The sequence below is a fragment of the Phyllobates terribilis genome, unplaced genomic scaffold, assembly GCF_046119375.1.
Source record: "Phyllobates terribilis strain yellow unplaced genomic scaffold, ASM4611937v1 Scaffold_4__5_contigs__length_816908805, whole genome shotgun sequence".
Classification (NCBI taxonomy): Eukaryota; Metazoa; Chordata; class Amphibia; order Anura; family Dendrobatidae; genus Phyllobates; species Phyllobates terribilis.
The window spans coordinates 281,250,965-281,274,080 of NW_027362764.1; the positions used below are offsets into that span (position 1 = coordinate 281,250,965).

The 23,116-nt window shown below is 42.6% G+C and overlaps 1 protein-coding gene across 2 annotated transcripts in view; it reads left to right on the forward strand.

The window, feature by feature from the left end:
* The window catches only part of NT5C3A (5'-nucleotidase, cytosolic IIIA), a 62,177-nt gene that overhangs the window by 33,457 nt on the left and 5,604 nt on the right, over positions 1-23,116 (forward strand). The window contains exons 1-8 of one of the 2 annotated variants that reach the window (XM_073678275.1): positions 1,366-1,511; positions 8,668-8,766; positions 10,614-10,683; positions 10,767-10,813; positions 11,248-11,333; positions 14,465-14,554; positions 15,494-15,656; positions 16,943-17,143. In XM_073678275.1, the coding sequence (XP_073534376.1) occupies positions 8,668-8,766; positions 10,614-10,683; positions 10,767-10,813; positions 11,248-11,333; positions 14,465-14,554; positions 15,494-15,656; positions 16,943-17,143 (756 nt within the window). In that variant the 5' untranslated portion in view covers positions 1,366-1,511. Of the gene's footprint in view, positions 1-1,365; positions 1,512-8,667; positions 8,767-10,613; positions 10,684-10,766; positions 10,814-11,247; positions 11,334-14,464; positions 14,555-15,493; positions 15,657-16,942; positions 17,144-23,116 lie in introns of those variants that run through there. The other variant, XM_073678274.1, reaches the window with a different exon arrangement.

Here is a 23,116-nt window from a genome sequence, read left to right on the forward strand (position 1 = left end):
AAAGTGCTATAAATAGGGTTAAAGTGCACCTGTCAGCAGGATTGTGCTCAGTAAACTACATACACTGTCAGGTGGGCGACATTGCACTGATTAAAATGATGCCTTGGTTGATGAAATCCATCCTGTGGTTCTTGTGTAATCTTTACTTTCAGTTTGGAGATAATATGCTCGGGCTCTGGGGCAGCCTGTGGGGGGCGCTCTAGCTGGTGCTCTGCTTACATATTCATCTGTATGCTCTTATGACAGCTCACTGTGCCTTCACTGACCTGCCTCCTATTTTACCTAGCCCCGTACTACTAGATGCAATATGTAAAATAGGAGGCAGGTCAGTGAAGGCACAGTGAATAGTTTATAAGCGCCCACGTAGTTGGCACATGTGGTGAACACTGCTAAAAGGTGCCACAGCTTGTTTCCCGTGTTATGCCCTTCACTGCAATGTGTCTTTCAGGCACTTCTGGTTACTATACTAGCACTAGCGGGGGTCACCGGTATTTCCCACTAGGCCACAAGTCCTTAGCAACAAGTCACTTAGTACCCTATGTGTGTTCCTCACACTGGCCGTCCCCGGTTCCTTCTGCAACTCTGTCACGCCCTGTACCATGCGTTTATGCTGGAAGTAACAGCCCAGTTCACTCGCTTCTCCTGGTCATCACAGCAGACTGGCCTCGTATGATGATCAGCGTTCGACCTTCAGTGCTGGACCTGTGCTGTCCGGGTGTTAACTGAATACTGGACATCGGGTCTTGACCTGTGCAGTCTGGACTTTGGTGCTTGACCCATGATGTTCTGCTTGTCTCGGTCCCCAGCCACTCTTCGATTACTCTGCCGCCTCGTTCCATTGCTCACATGTCCTCCCTGATTCACTGGTTGGCGCCAACTCTCTTCTCGCCTTCTCACTCCGGCACCACAACTACCACCTGACCCGGTGTCCCCTTCAAGTTTGTCCCTTCATCTTCTAATTCCACCTTCCTCAGTGTGGTCAGCAGATGGCCATAGAACATTGATGAACCACATCTTCGGCTCCCCACCCTCTTACATTTGTATTTGATTTAGCCATAGAAAACAATTCATTTGCAAAAACATCCAAATGCTGCACAAAGCCTTCAGTGGTACAAGAAATGAAACCCTTTAGTTTCGATTTCCAAGAGGCGATGTTCAAGGCTGGGAAGTGTCTATTCTTCCATGAGAAAAGTCTGTGTACAGCAGTGATTAATACTGCAAGAATTTCTTTATCTGCAAATAAAAGAAAGTTTCCTATTGGTCTGAAAAACCAAACCTACCCCCTGTGCCTGAGCCAAGGGTTCTGAATAGATTGCAGCCATGGTCCCTGTTGCCAGGCTTCCAGCGATGGCACTGGGCCCAGCTATGCCGCTGTACGTCAGCGCTGCTGCCGGGCTGGATTACTGCTTCTATTTCTAGCTACGCCCTTATCTACACCTCTGACTATATAAGCTCTGTGCAGACAAGCAGAATTTTCTTTTCTCTCGTCAGCTGCTCCAGGGAATCCCGTGGTAAGAATGTTCTGCCCGTGTAAATAAGCAGCTTCTCGTGACTCTGCTGCCACAATGGCTGCCAGGCAGGCGCCCTGGTGACAGGAGGATTGTCACTCTGTGGCCACTGTGTTGTGACATAAGGGAATCTGCTTCTTTAGACTGTTTTAGAAGAAGTTTTTGTTATGCCTTAAACATGTCTTCTCCTTGTCAATATACAGTTTCTACATTTCTGGTTTTCCTCATTACTGTTTTGGACTCAGTAATTGGAAACTTATCAGCACTGGAATTGGTTTTTGTAAGTTAGTAATTCCTGTTAGCACAGTTTAGTTTTAGTTTCTTGCAAGTTTAGTTAATAATCTGAATGTTGGCATTGTAGAGATGTAATGGAAATATATATTTTATATAATGTATGTATATGCGGATCTAATGAAGGAACTGCTATTGTGTGTGGTGTGGGGAACATGGTGCATATAGGGGCACATAAGGTTACCTAAAGTGATTGGAATATCACGGTGTGGCCATCCCAATGATTTTAGGATTTTTATTATCTCTGTGGGAACGTAACCTTGGAATGTTGTTTAAGGGGTTGTCCTCTTCTGGGGAGAGGTGTTTTTTTTTTCCATAACTGCACTTATTTTGGTCTAAAATATAAATGTTGCACTGTCTTACACTTTTACAGGCTTTGTTTTCCTGCACACAGCATTTAGTCTGTAGTCATGAATCACCTGAGAGGAACAAAAAGGATTCATAAGTGTTAGTCTCCCATTGAACCGTCAGAATTAGCTCGCCTACAGATTCTTTGTTAACTCATCTTTCAGCCAAAAATAGACAATTCAATGGACAAATTATAGAAGTCAAAAGGTGTAACATTTTTAATGAAACCCAATTACAGAAACTTTTAGCTAAAATTGTGCATTTAAGAAAGAGATAATATTCTCCAACAATGAACAACCCTTATAAATCTTTCAAATGAAAAGCCAATAGCCCAAATTCATAGTAGCAGAAGATTATTTTTTAATTTAAAGCCAAAACCTGGATTGAAATTTTAAAGGGATCCTGTGATGAAAATGCTGTCCTACCTGCAGGCACCATGTCATAGAGCACGGGGAGCTGATTGTTTAGCTATACACTTTTGTGAGAAAAGATTCAGTAAGGGAAGAGTCAGACGGTAGTATAACTTGGATAAGGATTGCACCACAGTGCTCGGACTGGCCGGTGGCTCTCCTGACAGCATGTATTTCTATGCAGCTGTCACGCTCCTGTCACTCTCAGGTCGGGAGAGCCAAAGACCAGTCTGTACACTGCGATGCCATCTTCATCCAAGTTATACCACCGTCTGACTCTTCCCAAACCTGTTTTATTCATGTGAACTTCTGCTCTTTCTGGGATCAGTGGGTGGTCCTATCAGTAACCGACAGCTACGTCTCTATACACACTTATACAATGAAAGCGGTCAGTCGCTGATGGGACTGAAAATTCTAGGAAGAGCAGAGGATTAAATGATAAAACACAGGTTATACTGATTCTTTTCTCACTATCAGTGTGCTTGGCTCCCCCTGCTCTATAACATGGTGCCTGCAGGCTGGACGGCATTATCATGGCAACAGGTTCCCTTTAAGGGAGGGAAGCTAAAGCGAAAAGAGGTATGTAAGCCCTTGGCTTGCTGTTAATGAATCTTTATAAACGTGAAGTCACCAGATGGCGCGTGTTCATATTTATCTGGTTTATGATGTCCCTGTCTGATTCCTGATGTAAGGGTATGTGCGTACCTGCGGCCCTGACACTGCTGAATAGCCGCGCAGCTTCCGCTCATTATGCAAGTGAGTGGCCACGATTTTCTTTTTTTCACATGCAAACTTTCCTCATAGATGTTAGTCTATGGGGAAAGTCCACATGCAGACCCGCAAGAGAAATTGTCATGCTGCGGGTCTGAAAGACGCGCCGCATTTCTGTGTCTCTGCACCTGCGGATCACCCGCGGAAACTTAGCGGACATGGGATTTATAGAAATCCATCCACTATGCTGTAACATCTGGCCGCAGCAGGTTTAGCGCTGTATAAGCATGCAGCATCAAACCCGCAACGGTCCCTGACCATGGGCACGTACCCCAACAGTGATTCCTTCTGGTTACTCGTCACTGTACTATAGGTATAGATTTGATTTACTGTAAATCTCCATTTATTTTAGGTCCAAAACTCAGTGCTTATTTTAATCAAATGGCTTTTTGGGTTGGTGCTGTGTGTTTCTGCTATAGAGCTCCAAACTCCCTGCTGCCGTTCACTACCCATATTATTCAGACATGTGTATGAGCGGGTAAGCCCCCCTGCTGGCAGATATGTCCACCCATAACACCATGACTATGAGAAAGGAACTAGGAGACTTGCTGTTCTGTATTAGAAAATATAAACTAGAATGCGGATTTGGCTCACAAAGTATTACATTAAAAATGGGGAAAACTAGAATGTGACTGTGGTAAGTAACTGCCATTCACTGTGTGCTTCTCCCATGAAGCAGTTTTACATTACACCGTCTATAAGGGGGATTCTACAAATGACATGTTACCTACTCCTGTCTGTCTGGAGAATGGGGGTCTTCAGAATGGCAGAAGTAACGTTCTCATAGTCTGCACAGGACCTGCTAGGTTTCTATTCGTTTCTTCTCTGGTGTTGAGGTCGGAGCTCTAGGTGTTCTGGTGTTTTCTTTTGTTTTTCTTTCTACATATTTTTAGTTTTTTAGCATTTTGCATGATACAACAGTGGCTTTAGCTTCGGTACACAAGTCCTGTATGCCAAGAAATGACATTTATGCAGTTCTGCAGAGCTTTCTAAGGCTGAATACACACTATGCTGTTCTCCTGCCTACTGGGCACATGAACTCTATTGAAGCCATCAGCTCCTGATACTTGGTGCTTGTTACTGATTTCTGGCTGCCACGTGCCGATTATGTAAGTAGCACATACTCTTCAGGAGCATTTGTAGGCTTTGAGTCAGATGGTTATTTTCATAGTGTTTGGATTACCTAAGAGAACGCGGCCACTAAATAAATCAATATTACTGTTTGGATAGCTAGAAAACACCTGAAAAGCAGTAAGTGTTACACCAGAACACTGCATACATGGCACCGATAGGCCACTATCCAGGGGCGCACTTGGAACGCTCTGCATACATGGCACCGATAGGCCACTATCCAGGGGCGCACTTGGAACGCTCTGCATACATGGCACTGATAGGCCACTATCCAGGGGCGCACTTGGAAATCCTAGTTTAATCCTTAGTTGGTCTGGGTTACTGTTCAGTAATCAAATGAGTATTGTGTATGAGTGCATTAAATTGCTCACCTTACCTAATGTGACTGCAGACCAAACCACTTGCATACTTAGATGGTTTCAGAAGGCATTATCCAGTGTGTCACTTTAACGTGGTTGCCAGTTTTCATAAAAAATTGGGGGATAGGCAGGCTATGCTTTATAACGACAATGCATTACTGACCAGTCGATGAGGCTCTCTCTTCCCACTGGCCTTTAACAGGTCTGCAGTCGACACATGACCCCTGCAGCCAGTCAGTGACAATTATGAAACTATAAATTCTTATGGAGTCAGCTACCCTCTCTGGTTCCCCCCTCATCCCCCCCCAAAAAAATCCACTATTCAGTGATCTTCTGCACAGGCACCTTTTTTATGAATTAGAAAATTGCTGTGTAAAATCAATGTTCGTTGTAACAGTTTCTCCACAACGGTCTCTAAAGGTGAGTTATTACTAGAAGTAGTGCAGAATAGACCAGCATATGTGACTATCAGACATGACCTGCTGTACTCGTTACACATGTTGTTTACTAAATCGCATATTGCTAAAGAAATTGCACATTTAAAGGGTTTGCAAAATGATACGTTAGCCCCTATTGTACAATGATACGTTGGCCCCTATCCAGCGGATAGGGAATAACTTCCTGATCTGTCAGGATCCAGCCTCTAGAAAGCCCACCGATTCCAAGAAACACTCTGAAGAGCCCCATCAGGAGGGAGTGGAGGTCCAGCTTGTGCACCTCCTTTCCACTGCATTCATTCTTAATGGGAGTTCTGGGGACAGCTGGGTGCAGGGCTGTGTAGAGGGGATAACTTGTCATTTTGGCAAAAACACCATAAGTGGTGATATTTGACTTTCATTTGGGTAAAAAGAACAATTTGCCGTGGTGTTTCATAAAACCAAGCTGAGAAAGGAGCAATTTGCAGGATAGGTAATAGCTTACTGATCGGTGGGGGCAGCAGCTGGGACCTGCGCTGATCGGCATAACATGGGAGAATTTAGATTAGAGATAAAGAATTCTGTGACAAGATGGAGCTCAGGTCAGAAACATCACTGCCACTCCATTCATTCCAAACGCAGCCTTCTGCAGCCCCATTGTAGTAAATGGAGCGGTGGTCACACGTTCACTGCCCTTCAATATAACGTGGATAACAGTTCTTCCAATGCAGGTTGCAGAGGTCGGACCCCACTGATCAGTAAGTTATTGCCTATCCTGTGGATGATAACTTTTTTTATTTTTTTACCGGACAACACCTTTAGCTCCTTATGAAATACATAACTGTGGTAACACTACACAAGGTCTTTCAAGGACATGGATGCATGAAGGGAGGGGATGGCAAGCCATAGCATATTTAACTGTTTACCAAGCTCTAAGGGGTTTTGTAACATGAACTTAGTCTTACTTATACAATGATTGCTTGCATCTATTTACTGAGTTGTGATCAGTGTGCGCACGCTTTTTACCCTCCTTTTCTTCCTCTTAAATGAATAGCCATTTCTATTTTTCTGGCCTGGTTTTCATGGAGACTATGAATAATATGCAGTGGACATTCTATATCCAGGGTTTAGGAGAATAGTCATTTTCCCCCTCCACATCAACCTGGATTGTGCTTTCATTTTCCTGAAATTGAGCTAAGCTTAGATTGCTGGTTATGGGCAGGAACAATTTTTCTCTTTGGTTTGAAAATGACTTTCATGGGGGGAATCAAATGCAGTAGAGCAAAGGGAAGTGTGCGTGTGATAAATTTAGATGAGGCGTTGATTTTAGTTTATAGATGCCCTATCATTATGGTCAAGTAGAGGGTTGAATAGTGTTTTAGTAATACATGAGTGCTGGCCTAAGGGCTCTAGTAAGATCTGAGCCACCTTAGTGTCAGCCTTAGCTCTTTGTCTTCACCCCCTCCCCATCATTCAGTACTCTTCCTTAGGTTTTGACACTGTGTGTGGTCAAGGGTGCAATCTCATCCTATTTCTCCCCCTCAGTAGACAGGCTGCATGCCATATGTTACAACCCTATTTAAGGGCTCCATATTATCGCAGGTCCAACTATCTATTAGGCTGCGTGCCCACGATCAGTGATAGCAGTGTTTTGGACACCGCTCACCTGATCTGCATCCAAAGCACTGCGTTCTACATTAAATGCTCAGTGGATGAGATTTATAGAAATCCCAGGCCCACTGTGCTTCTATTTGACGCTGTGTAGACTCACCCGCGGTGCGGGCTTACGAGCCGCAGCATGTCCATTTCTGTGGCAGAGACGCCAGTAAATAGAATGTATAAGGTGCGGTAACTCCGCATGTTCAATGAACACATGCAGACTTACCTGCGTGATTGGATGTAGCACTTTGGAAGCAGTGAAAATACGCTGTGCTATTTCCTGATCTTGGGCATATAGCCTTTTTCCAAATGGCATAAAAAAGTATTGTGCCGTCTGGATGATGGCCACAAAAGTAGAGTTAGGAGTCCACGCTATTCACGAGCCTGATGAGCCTCCCTCCTCTCCTTCACCTTTCTGACCTCTCACCAATTTATGGCTGCAGTGTTCACACAAATACATTACAGGGTATGGAGCAATGTTAGGAAGGTGTTGGCTATTGTTAGGATGTCACTGCATTTTTATGTGGTGTTTGGCCTGACAGTCCTGATAATTTGCTACCCTTAAATGATGCAGCATATCCTGATGCCCGTCATCTGCAGACCTGGTATTCTATATATTCGCCCAATGCCTTCATTACATGCCCACAAGCTGCTTTGTTATTGTGCATTCCTGTTTGCTCAGTGCAGGTAGTTCTTATCAACAGAAATATAACGTGTGAGTACGAAGTGTCCTCCACAACAGCGAACCCACATCTCCTACTGCTGTTACACTACCTGCTGGGCATCACCTTTTATCAACAAAAAAGTGCATATAACAAAAGCTGGTTAGCTGTCTTGTGTCTAATAAACAGAAGAAACAAACTAATGTCAGATGGAAACAAATGTTCTACCAAGGGATCCATATTTATTTTTTATTTTCTGCAGTCAATCATGAACTAATTATAAGCAGAACTCAATATTCATCCTCTTCAATTTAGCTCTATTTGTGCAGATAGGTCTCTAAAAAGATGATTGAATAGAATTGCCCAAAATCGTCTTTGAGTTGATTTTCCACAAACTTAAACAGTTTATTTGAATTGGACAAAAAACTAAAAAAAAAATGTCCCACACCAGATTAACACACTGCTAAAACGTCACAGAGAAGGCTAATGAGGTCAGGCACTGCTAGGTGAGCGTCGCCATACCCTGCAGTTATTACATCACATGGTTAGCGGCAACCATCAGAAATGTCTGGCACTGCCGGTATAAAGCATGAGCACCTGCCAAGGAATGCCTTTTTAGGATTTTACAGCATAGAGATAGGTCAGAGCGTGCAGCTCATTCCTCATAAGGACAGAAAAAGGCCAAAATAGAATTGTGGTATACTTACTGCAGTGCTGAAACACACAGAAAATTGGAGTTTTAGTCTGTCTGTGAGTAATAATTCAAAGACTCATATAAGATAGGGAGGGAGGTGCTGGACCTGCAGAGTCAGTGCGACTCTGAATTCATTGATCTGTGGTATACTGCAGGAACAGCACCTGAATAACAGCATTTTATTTAATCTTCCCACTGCCGTTACTAACCAGGAGGGCAGTTTAATACCCTGTGTCCTAATTTTGCTAGTAAAAAATCCTGTTGATATTTCATGCTGCCTGTGCTATGGACAGCATGCATCTCCTGACAGGTTCCCTTTATTGACATCTGGACTCCGGTCTCTTGCTGCTTCATACATGTAGATGTTTTCTGTGTTAAGTTTGTACTTACCCCTTTCTTGTTTGCTACATAATCGTAGATGCCAGAATTCCAGAAGAAAACTGTCCACATAAAGGACCCGGCAAAAGTTGAAGAGATCATATGTGGATTAATCAAAGGGGGCGCAGCCAAGCTTCAGGTAAGTGGTGTGACTCTTAATGCAACACTGATATCAGCTTACATACTGTAGGTCTTAAAGGAATTGTCTTATCAGGATAAGAACGTTTTATACTGATGCTGTTCCAGTCATCCATGGAGCAAGCTTCGGCCTCTTAAAGCAGCCAGCGCAGGGTGAAATGTAAAATGGCATAGAAGCTTTACATAAGAAAAGTAATTGCATTAAAAAGTCACAAGAACAATACGAATATTTATTTTCAAGGATATTATAAAATCGTACCATTTAGGCTGCATGGCCACGATGCGGATTTAATGCGTTAACACAAATGCATTTCCGCCGCGAAAACACATTAAAACCGCATGTTAAATTGTCTGCCATATTTCCCAATGATAATCTGCATGCTGTGCACATGGTGCGGAAATTTCTGCTGTGGATTATCATTGCGGAAAAATCCGTAGCACGTCCATTAATTTTGTAGAATTGCGGCGAAATCGCCGCCATTGACTTGCATTGAACCGCATAACATCCGCATGCATGTGGATGTTATGCGATTCAATGCGCGGATGGTACCCGGGTGTGGACTGGAGAAGAGGAGACTCTCATCCGACCCAGGTACCATAGTACCTATAGTTAAAAAAAAAAATAATTAAAATAATAAAAAACAAACAAAACAAAACAAAAAAAAAACGTTATACTTCCCTTCTGTTAGCCCCCGGTCTCCATAGCGATGCATCCTGGTTTCCCGGCAGCTTGCGATGGTGTAAAAGGACCTTCCATGACGTCATTTAGTCATGTGCTGGTCACGTGATTGCTGTCGTTGGCGGTCGCGTGACCTGTCACATGACTAAATGATGTCACGGCAGGTCCTTTTAGACCATCGTGAGCCGCTGAGGAGACTGGGGGCCATCGGAAGGTGAGTATAATGTGTTGTTTTTTGTGTTTTTTTTATACATTTTAATTTTTTTTTATTTTTTTTACGATCGATGCTGCATTTAAAGCAGCAGATGGTCACACTATATAGATCTGTGCCGTTTGCATGGATTTATATAGTGTGACTAAGTTGTCAAGCACTTTCCAAGTGATGCTAAAATCGCTTGGAAAAGTGCTTGACAAAATGCATGTGGAAATGCATGTGAAGAACGCTTGACTAACGCTTCTACCTGGTAGGAAAACGCATGTACAATCCGCATGCGTTTTTTCTGCCAGGGAGATGCAGAAACACTCAGGAAAAAATCCTGAGCATTTCTGCATCGTGGGCACATAGCCTTAAAAACAGTTGTCCAACTCTTCAGATATCCTTGGCCACAGATAAAGGGAAACGAACTGCTTGAATCATGATGTCCCAATTTTTGGGCAGCATATTTTCAGCTATAGGATATGTTCACATGTGGCGTTTTTGAAGCAATTTTTTTTTTCTGCAGAAAAGAATCTGCAGCCCTCCTGAGCTAAGCGTGACTGCTTCATACATTTCTCAGAATCCGAGAATTGCTCTGCAGTCTCCATCTGATTTATACAGCCGTCTGACTGCGCCCTAAGATTACCGCTAGAAATGAAAGTCCAGTGGCGGACTTCATGCCAGCACCATTTGGGTTGTGACTCATTGTATTAGGTAGTGTGACTTTCACCACCCGTCTCACCAGATTTTCTGCCTCTTTGTCCTTCTCTTCTGCAACTCTTGTTCACCTTGGCTGCAGTGTGTTTGCACAGGCCCAGCAAATATCTAACCTAGAAAGCAATGATGGAGATCCCAGACTTGTGCTTTACTGAAAGGTTTAATGTGTTCTGTCTAATGGATCCGCAGACTAAACTGTTGTGATCTTGTGTCCTCTGGAAGTCATTTGGTGCCATTGTTGCCTTTCACTTCGTAGGTCATAACAGATTTTGATATGACATTAAGCCGATTTTCCCACAATGGAAAACGATGTCCCACTTGTCATAGTAAGTATATTTCATCTAAAATTATGAAAGCAAATAATTCCATACATTTATTATTGTGTTAATCTTTACATTTTACTCTCCAGATGTAATCGACAACTGCAAATACGTAAGTGATGAATGTCGAAAAAAGGTACGTACCATATTAAGTGTGGCTGAAGGTTAATGGGGCCGACTATGGTGGAACGGCTGCTCTTTAGTTGCTAGGTCACTGCTCCATTTTTTCCGGTTTCGGGTACACACCAGGGGGCTGCTGCATGCAATGTTATATGCCTATCGAATAATGAGGTTGCCTTCTTGTACCCTCAGAGGTTTCATCAAAATGTGTAGTTTTAATCAGCAATGCCGGTCACTGTTGGTGAATGTCTTAATCGATTTATTTAATGCCTGTCTCCTCTAAGGAGGAGGCCATAGATTGCATCATTAGGAGACATTGCTACCATGGGAGAAAGAAGGTGGCTAGGCTACCAATAGTGATGGTTCTGAATTCTGCCCCATAAATTACACCGCACATTATAAGCCTGTCCTCTCCAGTTTTACTCTTCTCTTCCTCTTTATTTTGTTTAGTTATATGAGCTGAAAGAGAAATACTATGCGATTGAGATAGATCCAGAACTTACCATCAAAGAAAAATACCCCTACATGATTGAATGGTAAGTGAGATGTACACCGCTACAACGACCATTGTAATGTATAGTCCGGGAATAGAAGGCTTCCCCATGGCCGTCACATCGCAGGGTCACAGGTAACATGGAGACCAGCTGTGATACACACAAGGGAATGAGAATGGACGTAGCACACAAGTGGAAGTGGTTAAGACCGGATAATTGTGTAAGACCTCGCCCTCCATATTAAAACTAGCGGAGTCAAGCACTTGCCTATAGCAGCCAGAGGGGATCCAATCTTAAAAGGATATTCCATTATTTTACAAAAATTGTCCACATGGAGGAAATGGAATAAAATAAAGACATAACCAACACTCCTGTTTTATCCAGTGCTACAGCTCTAGCGTTCCCCACTTCTGTCCGCAGCAGTGACGTGCCGTCCATGTGAATGTAACCGCTGCAAATGATCACTGCGATCAGCTGCGACTCCATTTCCTCTTCTGTAACTCCCTTTACTACTTTAGTATATTTTAAACCCAAGACAGAAACAAAATGAACATACACCCCGCTGTAAGTAAATGAGTAAAGCTATAGTGCATATAAATAACGTAGGGTACTTGGTAAACACTGTGTTTGATTAAAATAGCGTAAAAACCATCCCACCAGCATCCAGGTGTACCACAATCGGGATGGTCCTAACCACGAGTATTAAAATCTTTGTGTCAATGTGAATAAGCGCTGAGCAAGACCGGGTCCTGAATATGGATGCCCAGCAATGGGAAGATATTGTAATGTAATGCCCAGCTCAAAGAAGGGAGGCGATTCCCTTACCTGCACTAAATCAAAAACTGTTACTAACTACGCATTATTTATATGAATTATTGCTTTTACTTACAGCAGGGTATATGTTCATTTTGTTTCTGTCTTGGGATTTGCTTGTTTAATGGCCAGTGTGAACATGCTCCTACACAATGCATGTATACCAACTTCTCCTTCAGTTCATTTTTTTGGTTTCGTATATTCTAGTTCTATTTAGTCTTGAATGCAGAGTTCACAAGCTTTTGTTTGGATTTTACGCTGTAAAGCCTGCATAAAGGGTTGCCTATTGTTTTTAAACACCTTTGATATCCTGTCCGATTGATTTCTATGGCCTAAATCACACATGCAGTGTTTGAGCTTTCCTTTTCCTACACATGATGTAGCATCTTCATGTATATTACACACATTATTGGTCGTGCATCTTTACTACTAGATATGTCTCTACTTCTCCATCCTGACAATTGAGCAACAAACTAACGTTTTGCTCCTTCCTTAAAAAAACATTGTCCTCTGCAGCACATTGTATGTAAAAAGGACTTGTGCTGCCAAGAACTATGGTAGCTTATGTGCACAGAACGATCTATTACCGATCGTTCTGTGTGCATCAGAAGCGCAGTTTCCCGGTCTAAACTACCGGTGATCGTCAAACAGTCATTTTTGGCTGCATATACAGTGGGTACGGAAAGTATTCAGACCCCTTTCAATTTTTCACTCTTTGTTTCATTGCAGCCATTTGGTAAATTCTAAAAAGTTCATTTTTTTTTCTCATTAAAGTACACTCTGCACCCCATCTTGACTGAAAAAAACAAATGTAGAAATTTTTGCAAATTTATTAAAAAAGAAAAACTGAAATATCACATGGTCATAAGTATTCAGACTCTCTGCTCCGTATTGAGTAGAAGCACCATTTTGAGCTCGTACAGCCATGAGTCTTCTTGGGAATGATGCAACAAGTTTTTCACACCTGGATTTGGGGATCCTCTGCCATTCTTCCTTGCTGATCCTCTCCAGTTCCGCCAGGTTGGATGGTGAACGTTGGTGGACAGCCATTTTCAGGTCTCTTCAGAGATGCTCAATTGGGTTTAGGTCAGGGCTCTAGCTGGGCCAGTCAAGAATGGTCACAGAGTTGTTCTGAAGCCACTCCTTTGTTATTTTAGCTGTGTGCTCAGGGTCATTGTCTTGTTGGAAGGTGAACCTTCGGCCAAGTCTGGGGTCCAGAGCACTCTGGAAGAGGTTTTCATCCAGGATATCTCTGTACTTGGCCGCATTCATGTTTCCTTCAATTGCAACCAGTCGTCCTGTCCCTGCAGCTGAAAAACACCCCCATAGCATGATGCTGCCACCACTATGTTTCACTGTTGGGATTGTATTGGGCAGGTGATGAGCAGTGCCTGATTTTGTCCACACATACCTCTTAGAATTATCACCAAAAAGTTATATCTTCATCTCATCAGACCAGAGAATCTTATTTCTCATAGTCTGGGAGTCCTTCATGTGTTTTTGAGCAAACTCTATGCAGGCTTTCATATGTCTTGCACTGAGGAGAGGCTTCCATCGGGCCACTCTGCCATAAAGGCCCGACTGGTGGAGGGCTACAGTGATAGTTGGCTTAGTGGAACTTTCTCCCATCTCCCTACTGCATCTCTGGAGCTCAGCCACAGTGATCTTGGGGTTCTTCTTAACCTCTCACCAAGGCTCTTCTCCCACGATTGCTCAGTTTGGCTGGATGGCCAGGTCTAGGAAGACTTCTGGTGGTCCCAAACTTCTTCCATTTAAGGAATATGGAGGCCACTGTGCTCTTAGGAACCTTGAGTAAGGCAGAAATTCTCTTGTAACCTTGGCCAGATCTGTGCCTTGCCACAATTCTGTCTCTGAGCTCCTTGGGCAGTTCCTTTGAGCTCATGATTCTCATTTGGTCTGACATGCACTGTGAGGTCTTATATAGACAGGACTTGATTTGGAAAGGTACACAGCTGGACTCCAATGAAGGAGTAGAACATCTCAAGGAGGATCACAAGGAAATGGACAGCATGTGACTTAAAAATGAGTGTCTGAGCAAAGGGTCTGAATACTTATTAAAAAAGAAAAACTGAAATATCACATGGTCATAAGTTTGCAAAAATTTCTACATTTCTGTTTTTTTCAGTCAAGATGGGGTGCAGAGTGTACTTTAATGAGAAAAAAAATGAACTTTTTAGAATTTACCAAATGGCTGCAATGAAACAGAGTGAAAAATTGAAAGGGGTCTGAATACTTTCCGTACCCACTGTAGTGCAGTGTAAGTGTAAACCCAGACTCCTCTTAATAATAATTAGAATATATATAATATATATATTATAATTTTTTTTTTCTTTTTTTAGGTACACAAAATCACATGCACTGTTGATTGAACAGCGTTTTCAGCAAGACAAACTAGAAGAAGTTATAAGGGACTCTGACATCATGCTTAAGTAAGTTTTTATGCATAATGTACAAACAATAAAATGCGGGGTCATTTCACACTTATCAAAGTGATGCTGCATGTATTGAATGTCAAATCTAGCTTCACAAAACTCAAAAATTAAAAGCAAAGTTACAGAAAGAGGAATTAAAATTTCCCCCAAAAATCAAGAATTAACACCGCAAAAAAAGGGCAGCAGTGTTTACCTGGTTGGGTCACAGAGTAAAGCACTTCATAGAACTAACAGGCCCGATTCATCAAGACTGGCGGTTTACACTTCACTCTTCATGAATTTGGTGCCTTTTACTCCAGTGCACTGATCAGTAAGACGATTGTGCCTCCGGATGAATGTGACTCTTTCAGCTGCTGTATGCAGCCAGATGAAAAGTACTCTGGTTAATGACTGGAGTACAACTGACATAATTTACACCATGTATTTGGTGTAAATTGTAATGAATTTGATGGCCATCACCCCCTCCTTTGCAAGGCTCTACCCACTTAAGAAGTTAATACTGCTAACCAGAACAAGCGTAAAAATGCTGAGCGTTGCAAAAATTTTGGACAACGGAGTTTCACAAAAATCTTGCTAGATTTAAAACCATTTTACGAAACTACTTAATGAGTCTGGGCCATAGTGTTTATTTTTAACAACCTATCTATGGTGTATGTAAAAATGCTTGTTAATGCTTCAGATAAGATACAAGCACTATGGCGCTGTTGCATTTTTTGCCACTTGCTTGTCACAGTTGCAGCAACTTGCAGGGTTTAAACGTTTTGATTATAGACAAGGGGAGTACATGATCTACCAACTTATACCTACCGCTCCCCACCACCAAAACCACTACTACAATGGATGAATCTTGGCAAGATTTCTGGGAAAACCCTGGTTTCTGAAATGTAACAGCTTTGCCATGAATTCTTCCAGTAACAGTAAATGTATGTTTTGCAGGGAAGGATACGAAACATTCTTCGATAAGCTGAATGAACACACTATTCCCGTATTTATCTTTTCAGCGGGGCTAGGAGATGTCCTGGAAGAAGCTATACGCCAGTCTGGTGTATACTACCCTAACGTCAAAGTTATCTCCAACTTTATGGATTTTGATGAAAATGTATGTTTAGTAGTTTTGGATACTGTGCTTTTCTAACCTACAGAAAGAAATATGGTTGTAGCTTTTCGGTGTAAAAAAAAAAACTTCCATTATTGGAGTTATTGTCATAGGTTTATGTATTGAATAGAGAATTGCTTTAAATTATGAACCGTTTGTGGTTGTTTCATTGTTATTCATGTGAATGACAACCGCTACCGGGGAATAACCTGGCTAGCTTTCCCCAGCAACATCTGCTGATTGTCTGCAAACTGAAAGGGGTCATCTTCTATAAAACTAATTCCTTAATTTTTGCGGGGTTTTATTACTAATGGGGCTGTTCAGTAAAAAAATCCTTATGTGCTTAAAATGACAAGTAATACAACTAACTATTATACTTAAGAAAAGCTGTTCAGGAAGTCTACTTTTAGGCAATGTTCACATGTCCGTTAGTGATCTGTTAGAACGGATACAGCTTTTTAGTCCGTGTTTAAATAACTGATCCGTTGTGTGTGTGTTTTTTTTATTAGTATATTGTAAGATTAATGATGTCTTTCAAAACTACAACTCCCACAAAAAACAAGCTCTCATACAGCTATAACAAGAGAAAAATTTACAAGTTGTGTGTATTTGAAGAAGAGGAGGGAAAAAACAAATGCGCAAAAATGAAAAATCACCCTGGCATTAAAAGGGGTTTTACCACAAAGTATATTTTAATTCATAGATCTTGGAATAAAAATTGGACGTGTTAAAACAATAATGTTCCTGTGCTGAGATAATGTTATAAATGTGCCCCTGCTGTGTACAATATGTACTGGCTATGTCTGACTCCCATTCCACCCTGTCTGCATACTCTTTTTTGCTTACTCCTCTCCCCATGTTCTGGCACAGTCAGACACAACCATTATACAGGGGAACATTTATAAGATTATCTCAGCACTGGAACATTTATTTTAATACATTCAATTGTGGAGCTTATTCTAAGATCTGTTGATTTAAAATGTCCTTTATTTGTGGGAAAACCCCTTTTGAGCTCCATAGAGTTCTGTGTATATGTATGAAGTGAACTTTTTGCAGTTTGTCCATTAACTCTTTGGGTGATGCGAGTGGATTCTTTCTGATATTGCTATTTTTCTGTGTGATGTATTTTAGCTTAACCGTCCTATAAATGTATATAGCTAGTCATGCCCTGTAGTGTTCGCTGTTCCCCAGTCTTCAGTCTCAGAAGGTGCTCCACCATTTAGAACGCAGTGTTAATGATAAATATTTTGTATTAAGGTTTTTTTTTTCTTTTCTTTATAAACTTCCAGGGTGTGATAAAGGGATTCAAAGGAGAATTGATACATGTTTACAACAAGCATGACGGTGCCTTAAGGAGGACAGAATATTTTAGCCATTTGAAAGAAAACAGTAACATTGTATTACTGGGGGATTCCTTAGGGGATTTAACAATGGCAGACGGAGTGCCTAATGTGGAAAATGTACTCAAAATAGGATACCTCAATGACAAGGTAAGGGAATGGCTGCCTGTGTACGAGACTTGTGTGTAATGTTGGTTATGGTTAATTCGTAAGGGCTTGAAGTGGAAGCTTTTTTTCATATCAGGAACCCCAATGTCCATAAAAAATGCAGACCCCTTCCACCCCCACCCCATTATTAAGTGCATAGGCTGTGTACAGGTGTATTAAGAGCTCGGAGACCAAATTGGGAGTACTGATTTTTGGGTGCAGAGACACAGAATTAAATAATCATTTTGTTGGGCTACTAAATATCCAGGGGTCTGTGCACTGGCTCTGCTAGCCAGCTCTGTGCATCAATAGAGGTGACAAACTATGGCTACCTCCGAGCCACTGATAGTGAGCTTTTTCTATTAGTCTACATTCACATTTTGCAGCGGCAGGGCATTTTTTTTTCCTGCAGTAAAATGTTGCGATTGTGCAGCGGCAAAAAACAAATAGAATGTGGCCCGAACATGTGAAGGCGGCGTCCACTGCGCCAATCAACCTTCGGTGCCCAATAGTTTAACTCTTTCCAAGTCTTAAAGTGCACCTGCCTGTAGAAGGACAAGTGCAAGGTTTATAGCTGCGGTGTACGACTGGTGGTCCAATCGTTATACTGAATCAATCCGGGGGCTGCACTTAAAGGGTATTACCACCTTTGTCATGTATGGCATATCAAAATGATATACAATAAATGTCCGATGGGTACAAAGTCTACTTACATGACTTTGTAACTCCACAATCCGCACTCTAAGGCTGTGTGCACACTTGAGTTTTGGACACTGCATATTTTTGCTGCTTTAAAAACGCGGCGTCTTGCAGTTCCAGCAGTGTGATGGGATTTATAGAAATCTGATGGCCACTATGGTTGGTTTGTGTGTCCATTGTTTTTTTTTCTTATTTTTAGCGCAGTGTAAATTGACCTGCGGTGCGTGTTTGCAATCCACAGCATGTCAGTTTCTGTTTCAAGTATGCAGTTTTATGTGCAGATTATCCCCATAGAATTGCATTAGATGCGGGAAAATTTGCAGGTAAAACCGCATGTAATTCGTACACGACTACATCAATAAAGTTTTGTCAAAGCGTATTACCATGAAGTTTCAAAAACAAAGCAGCTTTATTTAAAACATGACATGCCAACAAGAGACACAAACCGCAGTGCCCAAAAAACATGCTAAAAATGCAAGTCACCTAACTTACATAATAGGTGCTCCATGAAAAGCTCACCAAATACTCATTGTGGGAGCGTAGCCTCATAGTGCCAACACAGGGTTTTGTTTTTACAAGGATTTGGCACTAGATTCTGCTCCTGCAGCCACATCAAAAGCTGCATCTAATACTCTGAATATTTTAGTACTGATTATAAGGGGGAAAGCTCCATTAGTGCACCTAATACTGGGTTTCTTTCAGGTTATTTTAAACTTTTCCCAGTAAAACTAATAGGATTTTACTGCAAATCCTATGTGAATAGTCTCTAAAGAGGAAGAGGCGATGCATGCACACGGCTCTCTACAATAGGTCGAGTTTTTAAAATGAAGTAGGATCCCGGCACTCACATGTGAAATAATTAGCCGTTTATTGTTGTCTCGACGTTCAAGTTATCAGACGTTTCAGCCCCTGATAAGCTTTTTTCAATAATCATTTCAATATTGAAAAAAGCCCGGGAGGGGCTGAAATATCTGATGACTTGTATCTTGAGACATTAATAAACGGCTGATTATTTCCCATGTGAGTGCCGGGATCCTACTTGGTTTGATCTGCATTTCCTCCACGTGCACCATAAGAACTATACGGAGTGCTGACCAGCCTGCCTTTTCCTTGAGTTTTTAAAATGGACTGACTCCTAAAATCTATATATATATAATAAATTGGGTACAGTAGTTCAATGCAGGATGTGCTGGGAAAGTTATGAAATGTCCTATTCCTGATGTAAGGATCTTGGCTTTTAGTTGAGATAAATCTGTGCTGCACTACATGTACATGCTCAGTAGTGAGGCAGTGAGATGAATCTGTGCTGCACTTTATGTACACGCTCAGTAGTGAGGCAGTGAGGTGAATCTGTGCTGCACTTTGTGTACACGCTCAGTAGTGAGGCAGTGAGATGAATCTGTGCTGCACTTTATGTACACGCTCAGTAGTGAGGCAGTGAGATGAATCTGTGCTGCACTTTATGTACACGCTCAGTAGTGAGGCAGTGAGATGAATCTGTGCTGCACTTTATGTACACGCTCAGTAGTGAGGCAGTGAGATGAATCTGTGCTGCACTTTATGTACATGCTCAGTAGTGAGGCAGTGAGATGAATCTGTGCTGCACTTTGTGTACACGCTCAGTAGTGAGGCAGTGAGATGAATCTGTGCTGCACTTTATGTACATGCTCAGTAGTGAGGCAGTGAGATGAATCTGTGCTGCACTTTGTGTACACGCTCAGTAGTGAGGCAGTGAGATGAATCTGTGCTGCACTTTCTGTACATGCTCAGTAGTGAGATGAATCTGTGCTGCACTTTATGTACACGCTCAGTAGTGAGGCAGTGAGGTGAATCTGTGCTGCACTTTATGTACATGCTCAGTAGTGAGATGAATCTGTACTGCACTTTATGTACACACTCAGTAGTGAGGCAGTGAGATGAATCTGTGCTGCACTTTATGTACACGCTCAGTAGTGAGGCAGTGAGATGAATCTGTGCTGCACTTTATGTACACGCTCAGTAGTGAGGCAGTGAGATGAATCTGTGCTGCACTTTGTGTACATGCTCAGTGAGGCAGTGAGATGAATCTGTGCTGCACTTTATGTACATGCTCAGTAGTGAGGCAGTGAGATGAATCTGTGCTGCACTTTATGTACACGCTCAGTAGTGAGGCAGTGAGATGAATCTGTGCTGCACTTTGTGTACACGCTCAGTAGTGAGATGAATCTGTGCTGCACTTTATGTACACGCTCAGTAGTGAGATGAATCTGTGCTGCACATTATGTACATGCTCAGTAGTGAGGCAGTGAGATGAATCTGTGCTGCACTTTATGTACATGCTCAGTAGTGAGGCAGTGAGATGAATCTGTGCTGCACTTTATGTACACGCTCAGTAGTGAGGCAGTGAGATGAATCTGTGCTGCACTTTGTGTACACGCTCAGTAGTGAGATGAATCTGTGCTGCACTTTATGTACACGCTCAGTAGTGAGATGAAACTGTGCTGCACATTATGTACATGCTCAGTAGTGAGGCAGTGAGATGAATCTGTGCTGCACATTATGTACACGCTCAGTAGTGAGGCAGTGAGATGAATCTGTGCTGCACTTTATGTACACGCTCAGTAGTGAGGCAGTGAGATGAAACTGCTGCACATTATGTACACGCTCAGTAGTGAGGCAGTGAGATGAATCTGTGCTGCACTTTATGTACACGCTCAGTAGTGAGGCAGTGAGATGAATCTGTGCTGCACTTTATGTACACGCTCAGTAGTGAGGCAGTGAGATGAAACTGCTGCACATTATGTACATGCTCAGTAGTGAGGCAGTGAGATGAATCTGTGCTGCACTTTATGTACACGCTCAGTAGTGAGGCAGTGAGATGAATCTGCTGCACTTTATGTACGCGCTCAGTAGTGAGGCAGTGAGATGAATCTGTGCTGCACTTTGTGTACACGCTCAGTAGTGAGGCAGTGAGATGAATCTGTGCTGCACTTTATGTACATGCTCAGTAGTGAGGCAGTGAGATGAATCTGTGCTGCACTTTATGTACACGCTCAGTAGTGAGGCAGTGAGATGAATCTGTGCTGCACTTTATGTACACGCTCAGTAGTGAGATGAATCTGTGCTGCACTTTATGTACATGCTCAGTAGTGAGGCAGTGAGATGAATCTGTGCTGCACTTTATGTACACGCTCAGTAGTGAGGCCGTGAGATGAATCTGTGCTGCACTTTATGTACACGCTCAGTAGTGAGGCAGTGAGATGAATCTGTGCTGCACATTATGTACATGCTCAGTAGTGAGGCAGTGAGATGAATCTGTGCTGCACATTATGTACATGCTCAGTAGTGAGGCAGTGAGATGAATCTGTGCTGCACATTATGTACATGCTCAGTAGTGAGGCAGTGAGATGAATCTGTGCTGCACTTTATGTACATGCTCAGTAGTGAGGCAGTGAGATGAATCTGTGCTGCACTTTATGTACATGCTCAGTAGTGAGGCAGTGAGATGAATCTGTGCTGCACTTTATGTACACGCTCAGTAGTGAGGCAGTGAGATGAATCTGTGCTGCACTTTATGTACATGCTCAGTAGTGAGGCAGTGAGATGAATCTGTGCTGCACTTTGTGTACACGCTCAGTAGTGAGGCAGTGAGATGAATCTGTGCTGCACTTTATGTACATGCTCAGTAGTGAGGCAGTGAGATGAATCTGTGCTGCACTTTGTGTACACGCTCAGTAGTGAGGCAGTGAGATGAATCTGTGCTGCACTTTATGTACATGCTCAGTAGTGAGATGAATCTGTGCTGCACTTTATGTACACGCTCAGTAGTGAGGCAGTGAGGTGAATCTGTGCTGCAGTTTATGTACACGCTCAGTAGTGAGGCAGTGAGATGAATCTGTGCTGCACTTTATGTACACGCTCAGTAGTGAGGCAGTGAGATGAATCTGTGCTGCACTTTATGTACACGCTCAGTAGTGAGGCAGTGAGATGAATCTGTGCTGCACTTTATGTACATGCTCAGTAGTGAGGCAGTGAGATGAATCTGTGCTGCACTTTGTGTACACGCTCAGTAGTGAGGCAGTGAGATGAATCTGTGCTGCACTTTATGTACATGCTCAGTAGTGAGGCAGTGAGATGAATCTGTGCTGCACTTTGTGTACACGCTCAGTAGTGAGGCAGTGAGATGAATCTGTGCTGCACTTTATGTACATGCTCAGTAGTGAGGCAGTGAGATGAATCTGTGCTGCACTTTGTGTACACGCTCAGTAGTGAGGCAGTGAGATGAATCTGTGCTGCACTTTCTGTACATGCTCAGTAGTGAGATGAATCTGTGCTGCACTTTATGTACACGCTCAGTAGTGAGGCAGTGAGGTGAATCTGTGCTGCACTTTATGTACATGCTCAGTAGTGAGGCAGTGAGATGAATCTGTGCTGCACTTTGTGTACACGCTCAGTAGTGAGGCAGTGAGATGAATCTGTGCTGCACTTTATGTACACGCTCAGTAGTGAGGCAGTGAGATGAATCTGTGCTGCACTTTATGTACATGCTCAGTGAGGCAGTGAGATGAATCTGTGCTGCACTTTGTGTACACGCTCAGTAGTGAGGCAGTGAGATGAATCTGTGCTGCACTTTATGTACATGCTCAGTAGTGAGATGAATCTGTGCTGCACTTTATGTACACGCTCAGTAGTGAGGCAGTGAGATGAATCTGTGCTGCACTTTATGTACACGCTCAGTAGTGAGGCAGTGAGATGAATCTGTGCTGCACTTTGTGTACACGCTCAGTAGTGAGATGAATCTGTGCTGCACTTTATGTACACACTCAGTAGTGAGATGAATCTGTGCTGCACATTATGTACATGCTCAGTAGTGAGGCAGTGAGATGAATCTGTGCTGCACTTTATGTACACGCTCAGTAGTGAGATGAATCTGTGCTGCACATTATGTACACGCTCAGTAGTGAGATGAAACTGTGCTGCACATTATGTACATGCTCAGTAGTGAGGCAGTGAGATGAATCTGTGCTGCACATTATGTACACGCTCAGTAGTGAGGCAGTGAGATGAATCTGTGCTGCACTTTATGTACATGCTCAGTAGTGAGGCAGTGAGATGAATCTGTGCTGCACTTTATGTACATGCTCAGTAGTGAGGCAGTGAGATGAATCTGTGCTGCACTTTATGTACACGCTCAGTAGTGAGGCAGTGAGATGAATCTGTGCTGCACTTTATGTACATGCTCAGTAGTGAGATGAATCTGTGCTGCACTTTGTGTACACGCTCAGTAGTGAGGCAGTG